The following is a 19,148-nucleotide window of genomic DNA, read 5'->3' as shown; positions in this document are numbered from 1 at the left end:
ACTGGACAGAGGTCAGAGATGCTGTTTAACATCCTCTGATGCACAGGATAGGTAGCCCTCAAAACGAAGAATTTTCTGGTCCTGAATACCAGTGGTATCAAGATTGAGAAACACTGCTTTCAGGCACCTATCTGTGTGTGACAAGGTGGAGACTAGAACCCAGACCTCCAACCTTGTATTCTTAGCTGTCTCCTTGCACTGTCCACGTCGGGTAGGTGGGTCGGGGGAGTTGTGGCATATTTCCACGTCTGCGTTAGCACGTTACCTCTCCATTCTGCACAGTTGATCTTGGACTCCCTAAGGCCTGAGGACGTTTACTTGATGTCCTGCTCAAAGAATGTCGCCTCCTGGGGACACCTGGGTGGCTCAGTGGTTGAGCATCTGCCTTTGGCTCAGGTCATGATCCCAGGGTCCCGAAATTAGTCCCTTATCGGGCTCCCCATGGGGAGCCCGCTTCTCCCTCTGCCTCTGTCTCTGCCTCTCTTTCTGTGTTTCTCATGAATAAATAAATAAAATCTTAAAAAAAAAAAAAAAAAAAGAATATTGCCTCCCAAGTTGCCCCAGGCTGGCTAGTAAGGCCCTGGAGCATGCACATCCCCTGGAGTTCCAAGCACCTGGCTGAGAGGTGGTGCAGCCTGGGAGGTTAGGGCACGGTGTCTGTCTCTAGGTTCAAAGCCCAGCTCTGCGACCCTAAGCAAGCTCCATAACCTCTCTGGGCCTCAGAGTCCCCTAGGTCCGAAAAGGAGGCATTCTAACAGCCCTGACTTTGTAGGGCTTTGAATGGACTCATGCTTGGAAAACCCTTAGCACTGTGCCCGACATTTCAACTATTGGGGTCATTACAAGCGCCCAGTAGATATGTCTGTTTTCCTTGTTCCCAGCTCAGCATTTAGCAGTGTCTCCCCTTAAATTCCTGCTGTCACAGTTTGTTTATTCAAAGTGCGAATTCCTTTTGTTATTATTAGTTTAGAGGTAATACAGGCTGAATGAAAAAAAACAAATGGTGCTAAAGATAATAAAACAAAATGAATAGTGGCTTCTTACTCTAGCCGCCCTGGAGATAGTCCCTGTTAGCTTGCTTGCTGGATTGTTGCTTCTTCTTTCTTATTGGAGGGACGGAAGTGAGGAAGTATAGGAAGGAGAATGAAAGAAAGAGAAAGAGACAGAGAAAGGGAGAGGGGGGGAGGGTAGGGGGCGGGATGGGAGGGGAGGGGAGGGGAGGGGGGGAGGGGGGGAGGGGAGGGAGGGATGGAGGGAGGGGAGGGAGGGAGGGATGGGAGCGGCGAGGGAAGGAGTAGGAATGGAAGGAAGGAAGGAAGGAAGGGAGGAAGGAAGGAGGCAAAAGAAGAAAGACCCATACCCAAGAACGAACTAAGGGAAGGGAGGTAGGGGGCTGAGGGCGTGTGAGGTCAGGCGGTTCAGGTAGGGAGTCGGGCTTCGGTATCGTTGTTATGTATGGGCGGTCATAGGTTCTTCTTCTTTCTTTCTTCTTTCTTCTTTCTCTTTCTTTCTTTATCTTTCTCCTTTCTTTCTTTCTTTCTTTCTTTCTCCTCTCTCCTCCTCTCTCTCTCTCTCTTTCTTTCTTTCTTTCTTTCTTTCTTTCTTTCTTTCTTTCTTTCTTTCTTTCTTTCTTTTTCTTTCTAAGAAAATGTCCCTGCCTGCAGAAGCATGTGTATATGTATACCCTTTTATACTTATTTTATCATTTTTTATATACTAATTTTAAATGGGAACAGTAGTACATGCATGTGATTAAAAAAAACGAACAGAACATTTTCTAGGTATATGAAGGCATCTACCCTCGGATTCAAATTCCTGGCTACCCATGCTGCCTGCAGGTTATGTGACCCGGCCTCAGTTTCTGTATCTGTAAAAAGGGTTTAATTATAGTGCTTGCCTCCCAGAGTTGTTTGTGAGGATTAAATGGGATGTATAGGGTCACTAAGAACCCCCATGTACCTTCAGACTTTTTGTTCCTGTTGATGGGGGAAAGTGTCACGTAATTTCTGACCTGTAGGTCTTTGCTTGGCTCTCCTCCTGGCCCAGAGCTCTTTCTGTAATGGTACCCACCTCCCACCATTATTCTCTGTCCCCTCTACTCTCCTTCAGGACATGTGCTGCCATTGGACGTGCACGTAGCTATTTAGTATCTGCCTGTTTTAGTAGAATGATCCTCTGAGAGTAGGAACCTGACCTCCAAATGTTATTGGAACATAGGAATCTCCTGATAAATAATTGTCCTCTGAGTGATAGAAAGCCACCTGTCATGAGTTGCTGAGGCGATCACATCCGGGAAAGGACCCTCAGGCCCCACTGGAATGCCTAGTTCAGAGTAGGTCCTTGTGACTAAATAGGTCAGAGGAAGCCTCTACTCCCAGATAACAGGTGACCCAGAGCCACGGTTCAGATTCGTAACTGTGTACCCCGCCTGTTGTTTGCTGTCTGCTTGCCCTCCTCTCTAGAGCCACCCCTCCTGTCCCGGGGTCAGCCAGTGGGGCCCTGGGCAGAGCTGTTCCCCTCATCCCTGCAGGCCCAGGCCTGGTGTCCCTGTAGAAGCTGTGTAGGCCAGGTCGGAGCAGCAGCCTGTGGGGGAGCCCCATGGGGCCCCCTGCCAAGGACATACCCTACAATACGGTACTTCTGTGACCAGCTCGATTGAGCTGAGAGAGCGGTTAGCATCAGGACCACTCCGTGTGGGGCTGCCACTTGGGCTGGGCAGCCCTGGGGTGGCTTCTGGACTTGACCCTGCCAAAGGGAGTGATGGTGCCAGCGGGAGAGCCATTGAATGGAGGTGAGGACAGACCAGAGTGCTCCTGACGGCACATGGTAGGCTGGATAACGGCCCCTCCAGAGTGCCCTGGCCTGGTCCCCAGAAGCCGTGAAGCCGGAAATAAGGCCAGTATTCATAGTTGACCTTGAGATGGGTGGTGTCCTGGGTTATCTGGGCTTGCACAGGAATCACAGAGGTCTTTGTCAATGGAAGAGGGAGACATGAGAGCACAGATGAGGAGAGGCGGCAGTGTGAGCAGCACTTGGCCTGATGGCTCTTGGCTTTGAAGATGGAAGAAGGGGCTGTGACCGGAGGAATGTGGACGGCTTCTAGAAGCTGGAAGAGGCAAGGGAATGGATTCTCCCTCGGGGTCTCCTGAAGGAACGCAGCCCTTCCCATGCCTTGACCATAGCTCACCGAGACCCCTTTCAGGTTTCTGACCTCTGCACCTGTGGGATTAAACCAGGGTGTTACCTTAAGGCACCAAGTTTATGGGACCCCTGGGTGGCTCAGTGGTTGAGCATCTGCCTTTGGCTCAGGGCGTGATCCTGCAGTCTTGGTATCAAGTCCCACGTCAGGCTCCCTTCCCTGCATGGAGCCTGCTTCTCCCTCTGCCTGGGTCTCTGCCTCTCTCTGTCTCTCTGTCTCTCATGAATAAATAAATAAAATCTTTTTTTTTTTTTTTTTTTTTTTAAAGGCACCTAGTTTATGGTGATCTGTAACAGCAGCATGGGCAGTGAGTACAGGTAATGGGGTCTGAACTTGGTGATGATGGAAGGACTCACATCTTCCTCTTGGCCCAGATTTTTCATGGACACGGGCACAGCTCCAGAAAACCCTGCTAAAATTCCTATGTTTCCCTTCAAGAGGAGCCAGCACGGGGATCAGGAGGGCAGCTCAATAGTCAGGCTTCCTAAGTTTGAGACCCAGCCTCAGCACATACAAGCTGATTGACCCACGGCTGGTTATTTGTCTTCGTGTCTCTTTTCTTCATCTAGCAAAGGAGCTTCACAATAAAACCTCCCTTCCGGGTAGTCATAGAGGTTAAATGAATTAATTCACTTCAAATGCACAGAAATAGTGCCTGGCACATAATTAGTGCTTAGCTAATGCTACCTGGTATTATTATCCATAACGATCTAAGATCACCATGTGAAGTTTATACAATGGCATAAGTTTTCATTAATACCATTATTTTATTTATATACTTAATATACATGCCATTTATTTGTTACATACATTATTTTTTTTAAGTTTTTATTTATTTATTCATGAGAGACAGGCAGGCAGAGACACAGGCAGAGGGAGAAGCAGGCTCCATGCAGGGAGCCCGATGCGGGACTTGACCCAGGGACCATGGGATCACATCCCGGGCCGAAGGCAGACGCTAAACTGCTGAGCCACCCAGGCGTCCCTGTTATATACATTATTTTGTAATGGTATGATTTTTGTTACTGACGTAAGAATTAAGATTACTGACAATAGTGTGCAGGACCCTGTGTGTAATTTTAGTTAACCTTTGGGATAGCTCTAAGAGATAGGTATTCTCAGCCTTGGAGATGAGACTCAGAGAGGTTAAGTAACTTGTCTAAGGTCACATGCAAATAGAGAAGAAAACTGGGTCTAGGAGACAAAGGGATAGTCTTTTTGGGAGATGGGGTGGGATGATGTGGAAGGAGAAGGAGAATAAAGAAGGAGGAGAACAGAAGGAAAGAAGTGGGCTCTAAAAGAGTCAGCTGAAGAATTTGTATATAATAATAATCATTTATGTGGGTTTTTATGATCCCCTAGGGAGGAGAGGGTGTTAGCTCCATTTTCCTGGTGGGCCATGTGAGCCTCAGAGATCAGTGACTTACCCAGAAATATACTAGTGGTAATGGTATAAACCCTAAATTCATGCATGTCAAATTCTGAGTCATATTATTATCTGAAAGTTGACTCAGTGGATCAAAATTTGTATTATTGGGATGTTTTGTATCGTGAGAGCAGATTCATTTTATTTATTTATTTATTTTAAAAATATTTCTATGTGGTCTCTGTTTGTTTAAAGATTTTATTTATTTATTCATGAGAGTCACAGAGAGAGAGGCAGAGGGAGAAGCAGGCTCCATGCAGGGAGCCCGATGTGGGACTCGATCCCGGGACTCCAGGATCACGCCCTGGGCCAAAAGCAGGTGCTAACTGCTGAGCCACCCAGGGATCCCCTATTTTTAATTTTTGAAAAAAGATTTTATTTACTTAGAATGAGTGAGAGCATAAGCAGGGTGGGGGGGAGGGGAAGAGCAGACGAGGAGGGAGAGGGAGAGAAGCAGACTCATCGCTGAGCAGGGAGCCTGGCACTGGGATCATGACCCGAGCCGAAGGCAGATGCTCAACCGACTGAGCCATCCAGATGCCCCAAGAGCAAATTAATTTTAAACTTGTTTAAACAATATAGTGAATTTATTGGGAAAGGTCCACTGGGAAGGAGGACTGCAGGTGAAGTTTGATCCAGTGGCACCCTTCCCCCATCCTCTCCCCCCCACATGGCACCAAGTACCAGTTTCTTTCATCTCCGCTTTTTATAATGTCCACTTTGTTCTCAGCTCTCCACAGAGGTGACACTCCTTCCTTCCCCTCCCAACTTTTGGTGCTTCCCTGGTAAATAGCCGAGACACCTATAAACCCCACATCCTCAGCCTGCATCACTGGGGACAAGAGAGTAGCATCTTTGCTGTGATTGAATTGATTTGGATCAAGATGCCTTAGTTTCCGGTGGCTCAGTTTCCTCATCTGTGAAATGAGCATAGCTTTAGTGCCTCTCCTGTGAGGACTGAGTGATATGCCTGGTACGTCGGTGCTCAGCGTGCCGGTCGTCATCATTCTGCTCCAAGAGAGAAGGATGTGAGATGAAAGCACCCAGTAGATATGTTACAAACTCCCCGAGCTTGTGGGCCAAGCAGACTTGGATATGTGCATCAGGGCTGGGGGCTGTAGGGGGAGGCACATGAAAGGGCACCAGGGCTGTTGAGGTGTCCTCACACCATTAATCGTATGGGTTGGGGGAGTCTGTGATGCTCTTCTTGTATGGAGCTTTTCTTGGGCCGCATTCCCCACGGTGCGCTGCCTGGGTCCACACTGGTGACTGTTTTCTGGACTCCCTTCTCCCAGGGTTGAATTTTGTCACCAGCCTGGGGCCCGATGGCCGCTCCAGAATTAGAGAGCAGTGGTCAGGCCAGCCTGATTGCTGAAGCTCCCTGGATCTGGAGGCAGAGCTGCTGGAAGGAAGAGTGGGGTGGCTGCAAGCCCTGGGGTCGTGAGCCACGAGTGGCCCGCAGACTCTCCGTGAGTCATCGCCTTTCCTAAGCCTTCCAGTGGCCCTCCGCATTTGCTGTTTCCTGCCCAAACCCCAGATAGCGGGGTCACGCTGCTGGTCTCCAGGGGGCGGCCAAGGGAGTCCCTTTTACAGAAGATTCCTTATAATCTCAGCCAGTGAGGGACACACTGGACGCCCTGATATTGTTGTCTTCATTCTGGGGACAGTTGTCAGGGCCACTGTTGGCCGGCTGAGGCGGCCTGGGGGCAGGTGGCATCTTGGCTGCCTCCTGCAGCAGTGAAATTGCACATTCACGAGCAGGTTTCCCCTCTCTGTGTGCCCCCCAGTCCCCCCTTGCTGCTCCCTCCTGCCTCTCCCTCTGGGTCAGGGCGGGCGTGCGGCTTGGAGCAGGAAGCTGCCTTCTGAAGGGCTGGCTCCTGCCTTCGCTGAGCTGAGCATTTCTTCAGCTTCTCCTTGCCAGGGATTCCGTGTCCTTAGATGCTCCCCAGTTTCCTCTTGCTTACTTCCTAAGTCAAGTGTTTCTCTGTCCTCTGAGCTTCCTGAGTCTGGGCCCTGCCAGTGCCAGGGGTGGGGATTAGCGTGAATTCTTAGCGTCTGCTACTGGCTGTCACCCCCTCGTGTCTAGAGCATGACAGTCCCATGCAGAACACCTCTCATGCACTGTGCCTTTTGCTACTGGCCAAAACCCCCTCCAGGCCCTTGGTTTTCCTGACCATCTCACTGGGGAGGAGACTAAGCTTGGAGAAGTGAAGTGACCCGCACAGGTTTTCATGAGGTCAGGGCCTGAACTTCAGTCCGCATCTGCCCAGCCAGTAAGTCCAGGGTTGTATCCAGGTTCTACCTGGATAGATTGTTATTTTTTAAAAAGCAAAGTAGGAGATGATGTTGGAGAGGGGAGGCATAGCATGAGCCATTTACTCAATAATTTCTGGGTACCTGCCAGGTGAAGAGGAGAGGTGTCCAGAGTAAATAAATATGGTCCTGGCACTGAGGTCCTTGCATGGTCCTCGTAGAACAGAGGTAGTGACAAGTAGGAAAATAATTGCAAAGATTGGGGGGATGAGTCTGAGGATTTGGGGAGTGGGGAGGAAAGCTTCCTAAAGGAAATGCCCAAGTTGGGTTTTGTGGGATGCATAGGAGTTTGTTACAGCAGAAAAACATTTCAGGAAGAGCATCTAGCCAGAGGTATCCCAGAGAACCATTCACCTGACCAGCAGCTAGGGAGTGCCTTAAAAGCAGGGACCATGGCCCTCCTGGGTCTCCAGTGCCTTGAACAAGCCTGATGCACGTGTGGTAAATGTTTCTTTGAGTGAATACTGGAGTTGACACATTGGGGAACAAGGGTGGGAGAAACTGTAGGAGAAATAGATGGGGCTCAGATGTGGAAGATCTCACGAACCACAGCAGGGATCGGCTTTTGAAGGGGACCGGGAGCCATGCAAGCTGGTACCCAGAGAGAATGGACAATCAGATCTGTCCCATTTATTAACATGAATACTTAAGTCTGTGAATTTTCTCCCCGAGCAGGAAAGCCTTACTGCTTTTTAACACATATGGAAAGATCTTCCATTTCACTCATTATGGAGGGAGGGAGTGAAGCTACAGTGAGCTATTTTCCACATCCACCTCTGCAGAGATCAAAAAGCTCGTAATACGTGTTGTTTGGGAAGTAGCCACCGTTATACCTTGTTCGGCGGACTATAAATTGATACCCCCTTGGAGGCCACGGTCTGTCTTAACTTTAGATGCATGTACCTTTTGTCCCCACACATTCACTTCTAGAAAGTTATCTTATATATATATGCCTGTGTGTATGTGAAACAAGGAACTTCCCAGGTTATCGATTTACTGCCGCATTGTTTGTCTATTAGAGTAGCCCATGCCCGGTCGGTAGGAGGCTCGTCAGTTAAAGTCAAGTCCATACCAAGTGCCTGGAACAAAGAATGAGGAAACACTTCTTTTGCAGTGCAGGATGACCTTTAAGGCCTGTTATTTAAGAGAAAAAGCTGGGCGCCTGGCTGGTTTAATTCGTAGAGCATTGACTCTTGACTCTTGATCCTAGGGGTTGTGAGTTCAAGCCCCCCTGTTCAGTGTAGAGATTAAATAAATAAATTTAAAAAAACTAAAAAAACTTAAGAGAAAAAGCAAGGTACAGAACAGTGAGAGGTGGATGCTCCTTTCTATTTGATAACAGAAAATATGTATTTGTGTGTGTGTGTGTGTGTGTGTGTGTATACACACACACATATACACACACATACATAAAATATTTTCTGGAAGGATATGCAAAAAACCCATAATGGTTGCTTCTAGAGACAGGGTTAGAGACTGAGATGCAAAGATGGCATGTTACTTTTACCTTTATTTAAAAGAAAGGTCTTAAGAATAAAACATACCTCTGTTACTGAGAAAATCAGTTGCTAATATTAGGCTAAAAACAGAATACAGGGCAGCCCGGCTGGCTCAGCGGTTTAGTGCCGCCTTCAGCCCAGGGCCTGATCCTGGGGACCCTGGATCGAGTCCCAGGATCGAGTCCCACATTGGGCTCCCTGCATGGGGACTGCTTTTCCCTCTGCCTGTGTCTCTGCCTCTCTCTCTGGGTGTCTCTCATGAATAAATAAATAAAATCTTTAAAAAAAAGAATACAGAACAGTATATTTTATACTTTTTGGGGAAATGAAATCGATACACTTCATCTGGAAGATATTTGGAAGAATACACAAGATGTTAGCAAGGGCAATTTTGCCTGTGGGATGGGATAGGGGACAGCAGGTTCAGGGAGGGAGATTACTTCTTCACCATATGTATGCCATTTTATATAGTTTGAAACATTTTTGACACATAAAATGTATGACCTTTTAAAAAAGTAAATTAATACAAAGAGAGAAACATGGATGAAATGTTGGTTGGGTGCATGAGTGGGTAGATGTATGGATGGTTGATGCATAGGTTGGTAGATGTTGGGTGGGTGGCTGCATGCATGCATGGTTGGATTTGTAGAGAGTGGGTAGATGGATAGACAGGTAGATGGATGGATGGGTGGCTAGGTACATGCATGTTAAGGAGAGGGTAGATGGATGAGTTGGTACATGGGTGGATGGGTAGATGGATGCATGTATGCATGGACACATGGCTAGGGAGTGGGTAGATGGGTGATGAGTTGGTTGTGTGGGTGGGTAGATGGATGCATGGATGCATGGGGAGGGAGTGGGTAGATGGATAGATAGGTAGATAAATGAGTTGGTACATGGATGGATGGATGCACAGATGCATGGGAAGAGGGTGGGTGGATTAATGGATAGATGGATGGGTGAGTTGGTGCATGGGTGGGTAGATGGATGGGAGTTGGTGCCTGGATAGATAGATGCATGGATGTATGGGTAAGGAGTGAGTAGATGGATAGATGAGTTGGTGCATTGGTGGGTGGATGGATGGATGGGTGAGTGGGTGGGTAGATTAAGTATCTTGCGGATACACGTATGGATGTCCGAGTAGGTAAGATAACTGGCTGTAGTAGGGACGACTGAGTGGGGCCAGGAGGACTGGAAGCAGGGAGTGGTTAGAATGGTTAGAGAATTATTGAAGTAGTCCAGACAAGGAATAATTGGGGCAAGGATTAGGTTATGGAAATGTCTCATACATGAACCAGCTTCTGCTATACAGAACCGCATATATTATTGCCCAGCATTGTTTTCACAAGAAAGGCAAATTCTTTTGGAATGAGCTTTTTCTGGCAACTGCTCAGAAACGGTTCTGTGTATAATAACCAACTAACAGTTTAATTCTGTTTTCCACCATCACCTCAAGAATTACAAGTGATGTGAAATCAGTCAAAATAATCAGTCTTTGATCTAAACCACTCTTATTCTCATTTACAAGGCTGTCTTCCAAATACCAAGTCCACGGAGGCGTGACCTTTATCCTTTTTTAGGATTTCTTTGTGTCTAGAAGTTTCCTAGCTAATCCCTTTGTGTGCGTTGACCTTTTAAAGTTTATTTATCAATGATTTTCTTGTTCTTGGTTCTGGAGAAGTAACTGTTCGTATCCTAGAATAATTATACCTCTGAAGAACCAGTTTAGGTACCTGCTTAATAACCAGAGCCCCACTTGCGCTCTTTCTTAATGTCAAATCCTTTCTTTTTTTAACCATCTTAATAACCATTTTGAAGTGTGCATTTCAGGAGCGTTAACTATGCTCAGTGTTGTTGTTCATAATGAGGTGTCTTTTCTGAGAAGCTTGGAGCATGTATTTTGATGAAATGTGTGTTTTAAGTGAAATGATCTTTTTGTTCCCATTACCTTCTTTCATGTCCTCCTATGTGGCTTGAAAGCTTGTTATAGAGCCCTAAGTTTCTGAGTTCCTTGGTGGTCCTGCTTACCTGATTGTGGGGAGTCTGTAGGGATCAGAGCTACCTGGAGCTTTCTGGAGTGTGCTTTGTCTGGTGGCGGGGAGAAAATTCTAGGAGGGAAGTAGGCTGCATGGGGCCTGGGTCCTCGAGGCAGCTGGAACACCCGGACCTCATCCTAAGAAGGGCTGCTCCCCAGCTCTCCTGCTGATGGTTGTGAAGCAGGAATTTGGGCCCGGTGCTGCCAGATTTTTCTCATTTTCTAAGTGGAGCCAGATCTAAATGTTTACATGAAATTTTCTGATTTTAAAAGTTGGCATCTAACCTAAGACTCTTTAAAAAGCATGCTAAAACAACAGCAGTAACAACAAACCGTGGGCCAAATTGGCCTGGGGGCCACCAGTGTCAGATCTCTGATGTTACCTGACCTACTCATGGTAGAAATAGGAAGTGAAAACCCCAAGGTAGGGTAATAACTTTTCCCAAAGTTGTGTAACTGTCAGTGGTCAAATCAGGACTTGAATTAAATTCTCCATTTACAGAAGTCCTAACTGACAGATGAAGTTTATTCTTGGGCCCATATACTTGATCCATTTATTATGTGTCTGCTTATCTATTTGGCTCCTTCCTTCCTCCCTCCCTCCCACAGAGAGAGGCAGAGACACAGGCAGAGGGAGAAGTAGGCTCCCTGTGGGGAGCCCAGCGTGGGACTCGATTCCAGGACCCTTGGATCACCCCCTGGAGCCGAAGGCAGATGCTCAACCACTGAGCCATCCAGGTGCCCCTGTTTGGCACGTTTCTAATGAAACACATGTGGGTTCCTAAAAAAAGAAAAGCAATTAAACTTGTTTCCGAGACTGGATAACTTAGTGGTTCAGTGCAGGGACTTCAGAACCAAATTGGCTGGGTTTGAATTGGGCTCCAGATCTTGCCTACTGTGCGGTACTGGCACATATCACCAAACCTGTCCGTGTCCTGGCTCGCCCTTCTGAAAAAAGAATGACAGAGTCCTCAAAGAATTAAGGGAGATAACCGCATATAAAGCATTTAGAATAGAACCTAGCACTTAGATTACAACTTGGGCGTCATCCATGATGCTGATGCTGCTAATGGTGGTGGTGGCAGTGATGATGATGATGATGATGGTGGTGGTGGCGCTGCCGATGGTGGCTGTGGTCATGATGATGGTGATGTTGGTGGCACCGATGGTGGTGATGGGGATCAAGAAGAAGACTTTCTGAAGTCCTCAGTTGATGAGATGGTAAGGTAGGGTGATTCATAATGACTCAAGGACTCTTCAGTTGACAGGGGAATACCCTTCTGGGTTTCTTCAGTGACAGGCTCTAGCTTCTTCATGATGGCGGGACTTGCCGCAGGTCCCAGGCCTTACTGGTTCTGTGAGGCAAGACCTGCCTTTATGCCTTATTTTTTGTCTCATGGTCTTTCTGGCTCCTGATCTTTCCAGGTGGCACGTTGTGCCCAAGAGGGCCTCAGGGTAGGGTCTCATGTGTTTTCTTGCGCTCCATCGTGTCGAGTTTTGACCTTTGGGCCCCCCTCTCCCACGGCCCGTGGATCCTGATCCTATGTTTTTGTCCGCAGGAGTGGGATGTCTCGTGGAACACCAGCAACCCCGACTTCACCAAGTGCTTTCAGAACACGGTCCTCGTGTGGGTGCCTTGTTGTTACCTCTGGCTCTGCTTCCCCTTCTACTTCCTCTATCTCTCGCGCCATGACCGAGGCTACATTCAGATGACATATCTCAATAAAACCAAAACTGTAAGTCCCTTGGGGTTTCATCGAGGTGGCAGGTGGGGTGGGGTGTGCTTGGGTTGGGGAGTGGTGGTTGGTGAAGACAGACACGTTTCTTCTGCTTAAGTGGGTTCCTTCTTCTAGAAGGTGGTGGGCAAAGGCTGAGGCTTTGGGTTCAGACTTGGGTGCACAGGTGGGCTCTGCTTCTTACCAGCTGTGTGACCTTGAGCACAGTTTTTGACCTGCCTGAGCCCCTGCTCCCCCATCAGTACAGTGAGCATGATAAGCTCTCCCCTACGAGATGATCAGGAGACAATTAGGAGGTCTTCATACCTGACCCGGGGATTTCTTTATCTGCCCTCCCCTCCCGTCCCCTCCCAATAGTCTTTACCTTGAAGTAATTTCATGCTGCAGAAGGGTGGCAGGAAGGATCCCAGGAACTCCCCCCCACCCCACCCGACCCCACCCCGCTGACCCTGGATCCCCGTTACAGTCAACAGGTTTTAACATGTTGCCACACTTGTTTTATGATTTGCTCTTTGTCTCTCCAGTTACACAGGTCATTTATTTTTTTCGGAGTCATTTGAGAATCGATAGCATCTGTGCTGTTTACTAGTTGATTCTTATGGTGTGTCTTTTCTCAAAACAGGGCATTCTCTTATGTAACGACAGTATAGTTACTAAATTCAGGCAATTTAACATGAACACAATACTTTAAAAAAAAATCTTCTGTCTGAATTCTGCTTTTGTCACTTGTCCTACACAGCCCTGTCTAGCACCACACCCCCAGCCCCATCCAAGAACCAGTCTTGGGGCAGCTGGGCGGCTCAGCGGTTGAGCGTCTGCCTGCAGCTCAGATCGTGATCCTGAGGTCCTGGGATCGAGTCCCATATTGGGCTCCCTGCAGGGAGCCTGCTTCTCCCTCTGCCTGTCTCTCTCTCCCTCTTTCTCTGTGTCTCATGAATAAATAAATAAAATCTTTAAAAAAAAGGATTTTATTCATTCATTCATCCATTCATTCATTCATGAGCATGAACGGGACGGAGAGAGAGAATCTGAGGCGGACTTCACCCCTGAGTGCAGAACCCGATGTGGGGCTCGATCTCACCACCTCGAGATCATGACCTGAGCTGAAACCAAGAGTCAGATGCTTGACCAACTCAGCCACCCAGGCGCCCCTCATGCAGTACTTTTAGTCATGGTGTCTCTTTGGTTTTCTTTCATCTGGAAGGACACCCTGCCTTCCTTTGTTGCTTTATGACAATGACGTATTGGAAGAGCGTGGCCCAGTTGTGTTAGAGGGAGTTCCTCAGCGGGGGCCTGCGTGATGTTTCCTCAGGATGCTGGTAATGCATGTCCAGCTGGAAAGCCATGGAAGAGGTGTTGTGTCCCTCTGGGGTCTTATACCTAGGGTCGTGTGGTGTTCATCCACCCCGGATTGATGGGGTTCATTTGGATCTGTGGTCGGAGTGTTGCCTGTTTGTCCCCATTACAGGGCTGTCTCAGGGAAGACATGTCAAGAGCAGGTACTGGTCACGTTCTTTATTCCATTTCCTCTTCTCGACTTAGCAAGTGTCTTACTTCATTTTAAAAGCCACGTTTCTGAAGACTTAATTTTCCTAAAAGCGAGAGAACTTGAGTGGTTTTACTGAAGCTGCCCCTTTGCCTACAGTACCCTCATCCAAACGTGTCTCGTTCATACCACACAAAACGCTATCGATTTCCCTCTCCTACGTGGATCTAATGTCTTCCTCTCAGACCTTTGGGGGCACTTTGTGCTTTTTTGGGGGGAGCAACATCTCCCTTTAAAATATAAAACAGATTTTACAAAGAAATGAACAACGCCTTGCTCAAAAAACCTCTTGTTGAATAAAATCCTCACTGTGGCCCAGCGTGATCAAGTGCCCAGGCTCCCCTGCAGCCATCTGCCACACTCACTGCTCGTTCCACAGCAGCCATAAACCTGTCACACGCAGTTCCTACCTCAGTGCCTTTGCACTTGCTGTTCCCTGTAACTGAATTGTTATTTCCCTCAAATATCCACATTTGGCTCTTTACCTATATGTCTCCTGATTGCAAGGGCCCTCCCTGACCATCCTGTGTTGCCGGCTTCATTTTTCCTCATGTCAGTTCTCACTCTCTGGCATCATAGCCTACATTTTGCAGGTTGGTTTTGGCCCATTTTTTTCCCCACTAGAAGCTCCGTGATGAAGGCAGGGACTTTTGTCTGTTTTGTTCAGTGTTGTATCCTTGGCACTTTGAAAAACATGTGGCCCATAGCAGGCACCCCGTGAATGTTGGTGAATGAGTGCTTAGAGCATGAGGTGCCTTATGCAGGCGTTCAGGGTGGCAGATGGAGGTGAGCTGTAGACTGAGCTCTTGAATTTTCCTGTGATGGAAAGAACAGCGACCAGACAAATGGCGATGCCCTGGGTGCAGAGGGCATCGTACTCTGGTTACAGGCTAGCGTGTGATGGCCCGGAGGCTGGCTCGCCCTACCTAGGACTTGCCCGTGCTCAGAGGCTGTGTGCTGTATCTGAGGACCACAGTGATGGTTTCGGGGTTGGCTGGTCCCTCCAAGGCTGAGCTTTTTGCAGGGGTGCTGGGCGAAGTTCCAGGCCGCCTGTTGTAAGACATGTATGTCCTTCTTCTCTTCCAGGCCTTGGGATTTGTGCTATGGATCGTCTGCTGGGCAGACCTCTTCTACTCTTTCTGGGAAAGAAGTTGGGGCAAAATCCTGGCCCCGGTGTTTCTGGTCAGCCCAACCCTCTTGGGCATCACTATGGTAAGTAGGAGCTAGCTGTCCACCAGGTACCACCAAGGCTAAAACCATTGGTCAGCGTCTAGAAATGAGAAGATCTCATAAGAAAAATCCAAAAATTGGGTTTCTCATGAACGATTCAGAGATGGCAACAGCAGCCTCATCGTCTCCTGGGACAACAATCAGCCGGACCTGAGAGATGACTGCAGCCTTTCAAGGGGGGCCTGTGCCGTGCACTTTGCCACAGTCCCCACCACACCTTGTTACCCTCCTTGCCACTGAGGCTGAATGGCGGGTGCCATCTCCTGTCGTGTCTGCTGTGTTCCGTTCTCGTGCTGGCTAGCTCAGCCATTGATACCAGTTGTCTGTGACCTAACGGCCACTTGAGTTTTCAGCTTCTGGCTTACGAGGTGGGATGCCAAGCTGAATGGGAAACCACCCTGCCCCACGGGGGCCCATTATTGTGTGGGACACTCACCCAGGGCAACTGCTTTATTACAGCTGCCAGGTTTTAAGTACTTAATGTGTGCCTGGTGCTGTTGTTGGGGGTTTATATGTCTTGAAATGAGAGATTAGAATTCATCTATTCTCAGAGCAGCCTTGTCCCCATTTGGCAGGGGAGGACACTAAGACTCAGGGACATTAAATGTCCTCAGGGTCATGCAGCAAATACCTAGCTGAGTGAGGGGGTGGTCACTGTGGAGGCTGTGGTTTGGCGCCCACATGCCACGTTGTTGTACTCTGAATGAAGGGCCGTTCCTGCGTATGCATGCCATACCTCGGTCCTTGGAGAAGCCTGGAAAGTTCTCAGCAAGCATAGCCCTCGAGTGTTTGAGAGTGAGCAGGGAAGCAGGTTCGGGGTAGGATGTTGTAAGTGGGGAGAACAGTGAGTCCAAGGAGGGGTTAGAGGCTGGGGGTGAAGGAGTAGAAGCCATCCATGAAGGAGGACTGCGGAGTGGGGCTTCAGGGGGTACAGAGCAGCAGTTGGCAGAAGATGGGAAAGGCAAGGCAAGTCTGAGCCAGATTGCGGAGGCTCGTGAATCTTTATTGCACTTACTAACAGCCCCAATCTCTTTACATGTGGACTCATTAAAGGATTTGTGCTCTTTATTCCTGTGTTTATGGATAAGCAAGTTGAGGCACAGAGAAGTAAAGGAACTGACTCAGGGTCACACAGCCAGTAAGTGGGAGAGCCAGCCTCACACCCAGGTGTCTGCCCCACTGTTTGTGGGCTTCTTTGCCAATACGTGGCTCTCCCCGGGGGCTTGCTCACCTCTCTGTCTCCATAGCCGGGCCCCACGCCTTAGCATGTAGTAAGCACCCCATAAGTGTGTCAAGGGAATTGGTAAAGGAAGAGCTTGGTCTTGTTGGCCTGAAGGTCTTAGACTGTACGTCTGGGCAAGAAGGTGTAAAAGGGAGACTAGTGTTGTCTGGAGTGGCTCATACCCCCCTTACCTTCCTTCTTCCTGGTCTTTTGATTCTTCATTCATGAGTGTGTCTGTGATGTTGGGGACACAGGTGTGAGGGGCTGAGGGTCACTGGGCCTTACGCCTTCTGAGACTCTGAGCTGGCTGAGAGGTGGCCTAGGAGATCTTCAGTGTCTCCCTTGCCCTGTAGGCTCCGTGACAGAGGAAAGGATCCACCCTGCTGTTCCTGTGACAGTGACATTCCGTCTACACCCCTGGGGGCAGGAGGAGATGGCACTAGGAATACGGGGTGAAAGCAGTCAGCAGATAGATTTTTATCCTTACTGTGTGGCGGGGATTGGAAACAAGACAGACACAGTTCCTGTCCTTGTGGAGCATATGTGCAGTTGTGCAAACACTCAATGAACAACTTCCCCCAAAAGGGCACAGTTTGCTCTTGTGCAGTGTGCTGTAAGGGTGAAGTTTGGTGGACGTGTTTGGCCTGGGGGGCTAAGGAGCCAGGAGTGGTAGAGCCCGAGCTGAAACAATGAGCAGGAAGTTAAAAAGTTGAGGAGGCTGAGGGCAGGGGACTGTCTAGTTGGAGAGAATAGACTAGGGTGTGCAAAAGTCCTGGGCGTCAGAGGGAGAAATGGGGGAGTTGACCTGTGTGGCTGAGGGAGAGGGAGTAAGGAGTGGAGGGCAGCAGGGATGGCAAGAAGGGCAGAGGGCTGACTCCATAGGACCTTGAGTTTCAGGGGAAGTGGGTTTTTTTGTTTGTTTGTTTGGTTCTGCATTCCCAAACTTTGGTTCTCCAACTTTCTTGTGCCATGGGCCCCTTTCTCCTTTGCCAGTCAGGTCTGAGGATAACGTTCCTAATATAAATACGCAGGATCAGGGAGGGATGCCCGGGTGGCTCAGCGGTGGAGCATCTGCCTTTGGCTCAGGTAGGGATCCCGGGGTCCTGGGATCAAGTCCTGCATCGGGCTCCCCGCAGGGATCCTGCTTCTCCCTCTGCCTCTCTCTCTGTCTCTCGTGAATAAATAAAATAAGTCTTAAAAAAATTAAAAAAATGTAGTATCACAAAGGAAACCAATCCTACACACACGTATATATGTGAAGATTTTGTGATCGTGTTTTTGTTTTTACTTGAGGTTTAATTTAAATATAGTAAAATTCACTTTTTTTTTTACATTATTTATTTATTTATTCATGAGACACACACACAGAGAGGCAGAGACATAGGCAGAGGGAGAAGCAGGCTCCCTGCGGGGAGCTCGATGTGGGACTTGATCCCATGGCCCTGGGATCACAACCTGAGCCAAAGGCAGATGCTCAACCACTGAGCCCAGGTGCCCCTAAAATTCACTTTTTTAAGAAAAATACAAGTTCATGAGTTTTGATAAACCTACAGTGTCATGCAACTACCAGCTCCACATTGAGGCCTGGAACAGCCCCATTGCCCCAAAACGTTCCCTATCACCTGGCCTTTTCCAGAATGTCATGTGAATGGCACTGTGCTGTCTGGCCATTTGAGGCTGACTTCTCAGACCTGCAGGCCAGCTGTGTTGTGTGTGTCCAGAGATGTTTGTTTTTTAGTTTTTCTGGGTGTATTTGGTGGCCTGGTTTCAGCACACATTGTTTATCCATTGTTCAGTTGCAGGGCACTTGGTTTGGGAAACCAAGCATGCTTAAAAACAGCAAAAGATTAAAAAACAAAGTAAAAAATATACGTGCGTTCCACATCAGGATCTCCCAGCATCTGGGATCCCTCCTTCATTTCCAAGCAGCGATGGCTGTACGTGAGCGCAGGAGACCTCGTCCCCCATGTATTTTCAGATACAGTTTCTAATGGCGACAGAGTCCCAGGGACTGCTAATGCTCTGCGGTGTATCGCCCTCACTTCTGACTGGTGGTGCTGATGAGATAAAGCAAAGCTGTGATTGTTTTCCCATCCAAGTTCATGGACCTCTGGGTTCTGGCCACAGCCTGGTCCTTGGACCCCAGGTTAAACCCCCCAGTCCTCAAAGGAGACTTTTGGAGCAGGGGTGTGGCTTGCCTGGCTCTGTGTGTTCAAAAGCCAATTGTGGCCTCTGAATGGGGAAATGGATTGGATTATTGGGGCAGGTGGGGAAGCGGGGAGACCAGTGGAGGGCCCATGGGGTCACCCAGAGCAAGGGGAGGGGGCAGGTCCAGGATGAGCAGTGGATGAACAGAGCATTGGCCTTGGTGGCAGAGCCGGTTTGGGTTGCTGATATATTAAATGTGGGGAGTGAGGGAGATGAGGGCACCCCCCAGGAAGATGAATGATCGGTGGCTGTGCTTCTGGGGAGTAAGGGCAGGTGCCATGGGGTCACTCCTCAGAAGTCTGGCTCATGACTGGCTTTGGGGATGCACCTCTGGAGGCCAAGTCTGCTTGTTTGGGGAATGGCCATGGCCATTTCTCCTTCTTTCGGGAAAAAGCCGTCTTACCACGGATTTTCTCTCCCTGATCATTAAATCATGTGCGAAATGGCCTACTAGTCCCAGGTATCAGGAATGAAATAAAATCGCAGGCTCCCCTGTCCACCATCATGCTGATGAAGTTCCCACAGACGAGTTGTATAAATGTAGGCAGGTGATGTAACTTCCTTCATTTCCTTCTGTTTCCCAAAGAATAATTAGTCTCTGTCAGGGCTGGGATGACCTGTAACTGAAGGGTCGGCCCATGGCTCATTTTTGTAAATAAAGTTTTATTGGCACTCAGCCATGCCCATTCATTCAGGAAAATGTGTGCCTCCCCCTATTGTAAACTGAACTTCCT

General features: G+C 48.5%; 1 protein-coding gene across 1 annotated transcript in view; it reads left to right on the top strand.

The window, feature by feature from the left end:
- The window catches only part of ABCC1 (ATP binding cassette subfamily C member 1), a 134,117-nt gene that overhangs the window by 27,073 nt on the left and 87,896 nt on the right, over positions 1-19,148 (top strand). The window contains 2 exon segments of the mRNA NM_001002971.1: positions 12,032-12,208; positions 14,841-14,966. Coding sequence (NP_001002971.1) covers positions 12,032-12,208; positions 14,841-14,966 — 303 coding nt within the window.

Source organism: Canis lupus, chromosome 6 (assembly GCF_011100685.1).
Source record: "Canis lupus familiaris isolate Mischka breed German Shepherd chromosome 6, alternate assembly UU_Cfam_GSD_1.0, whole genome shotgun sequence".
Classification (NCBI taxonomy): Eukaryota; Metazoa; Chordata; class Mammalia; order Carnivora; family Canidae; genus Canis; species Canis lupus.
The sequence above is the reverse complement of the archived record's forward strand: the minus strand, read 5'-3'. Positions and strand labels throughout refer to the sequence as shown.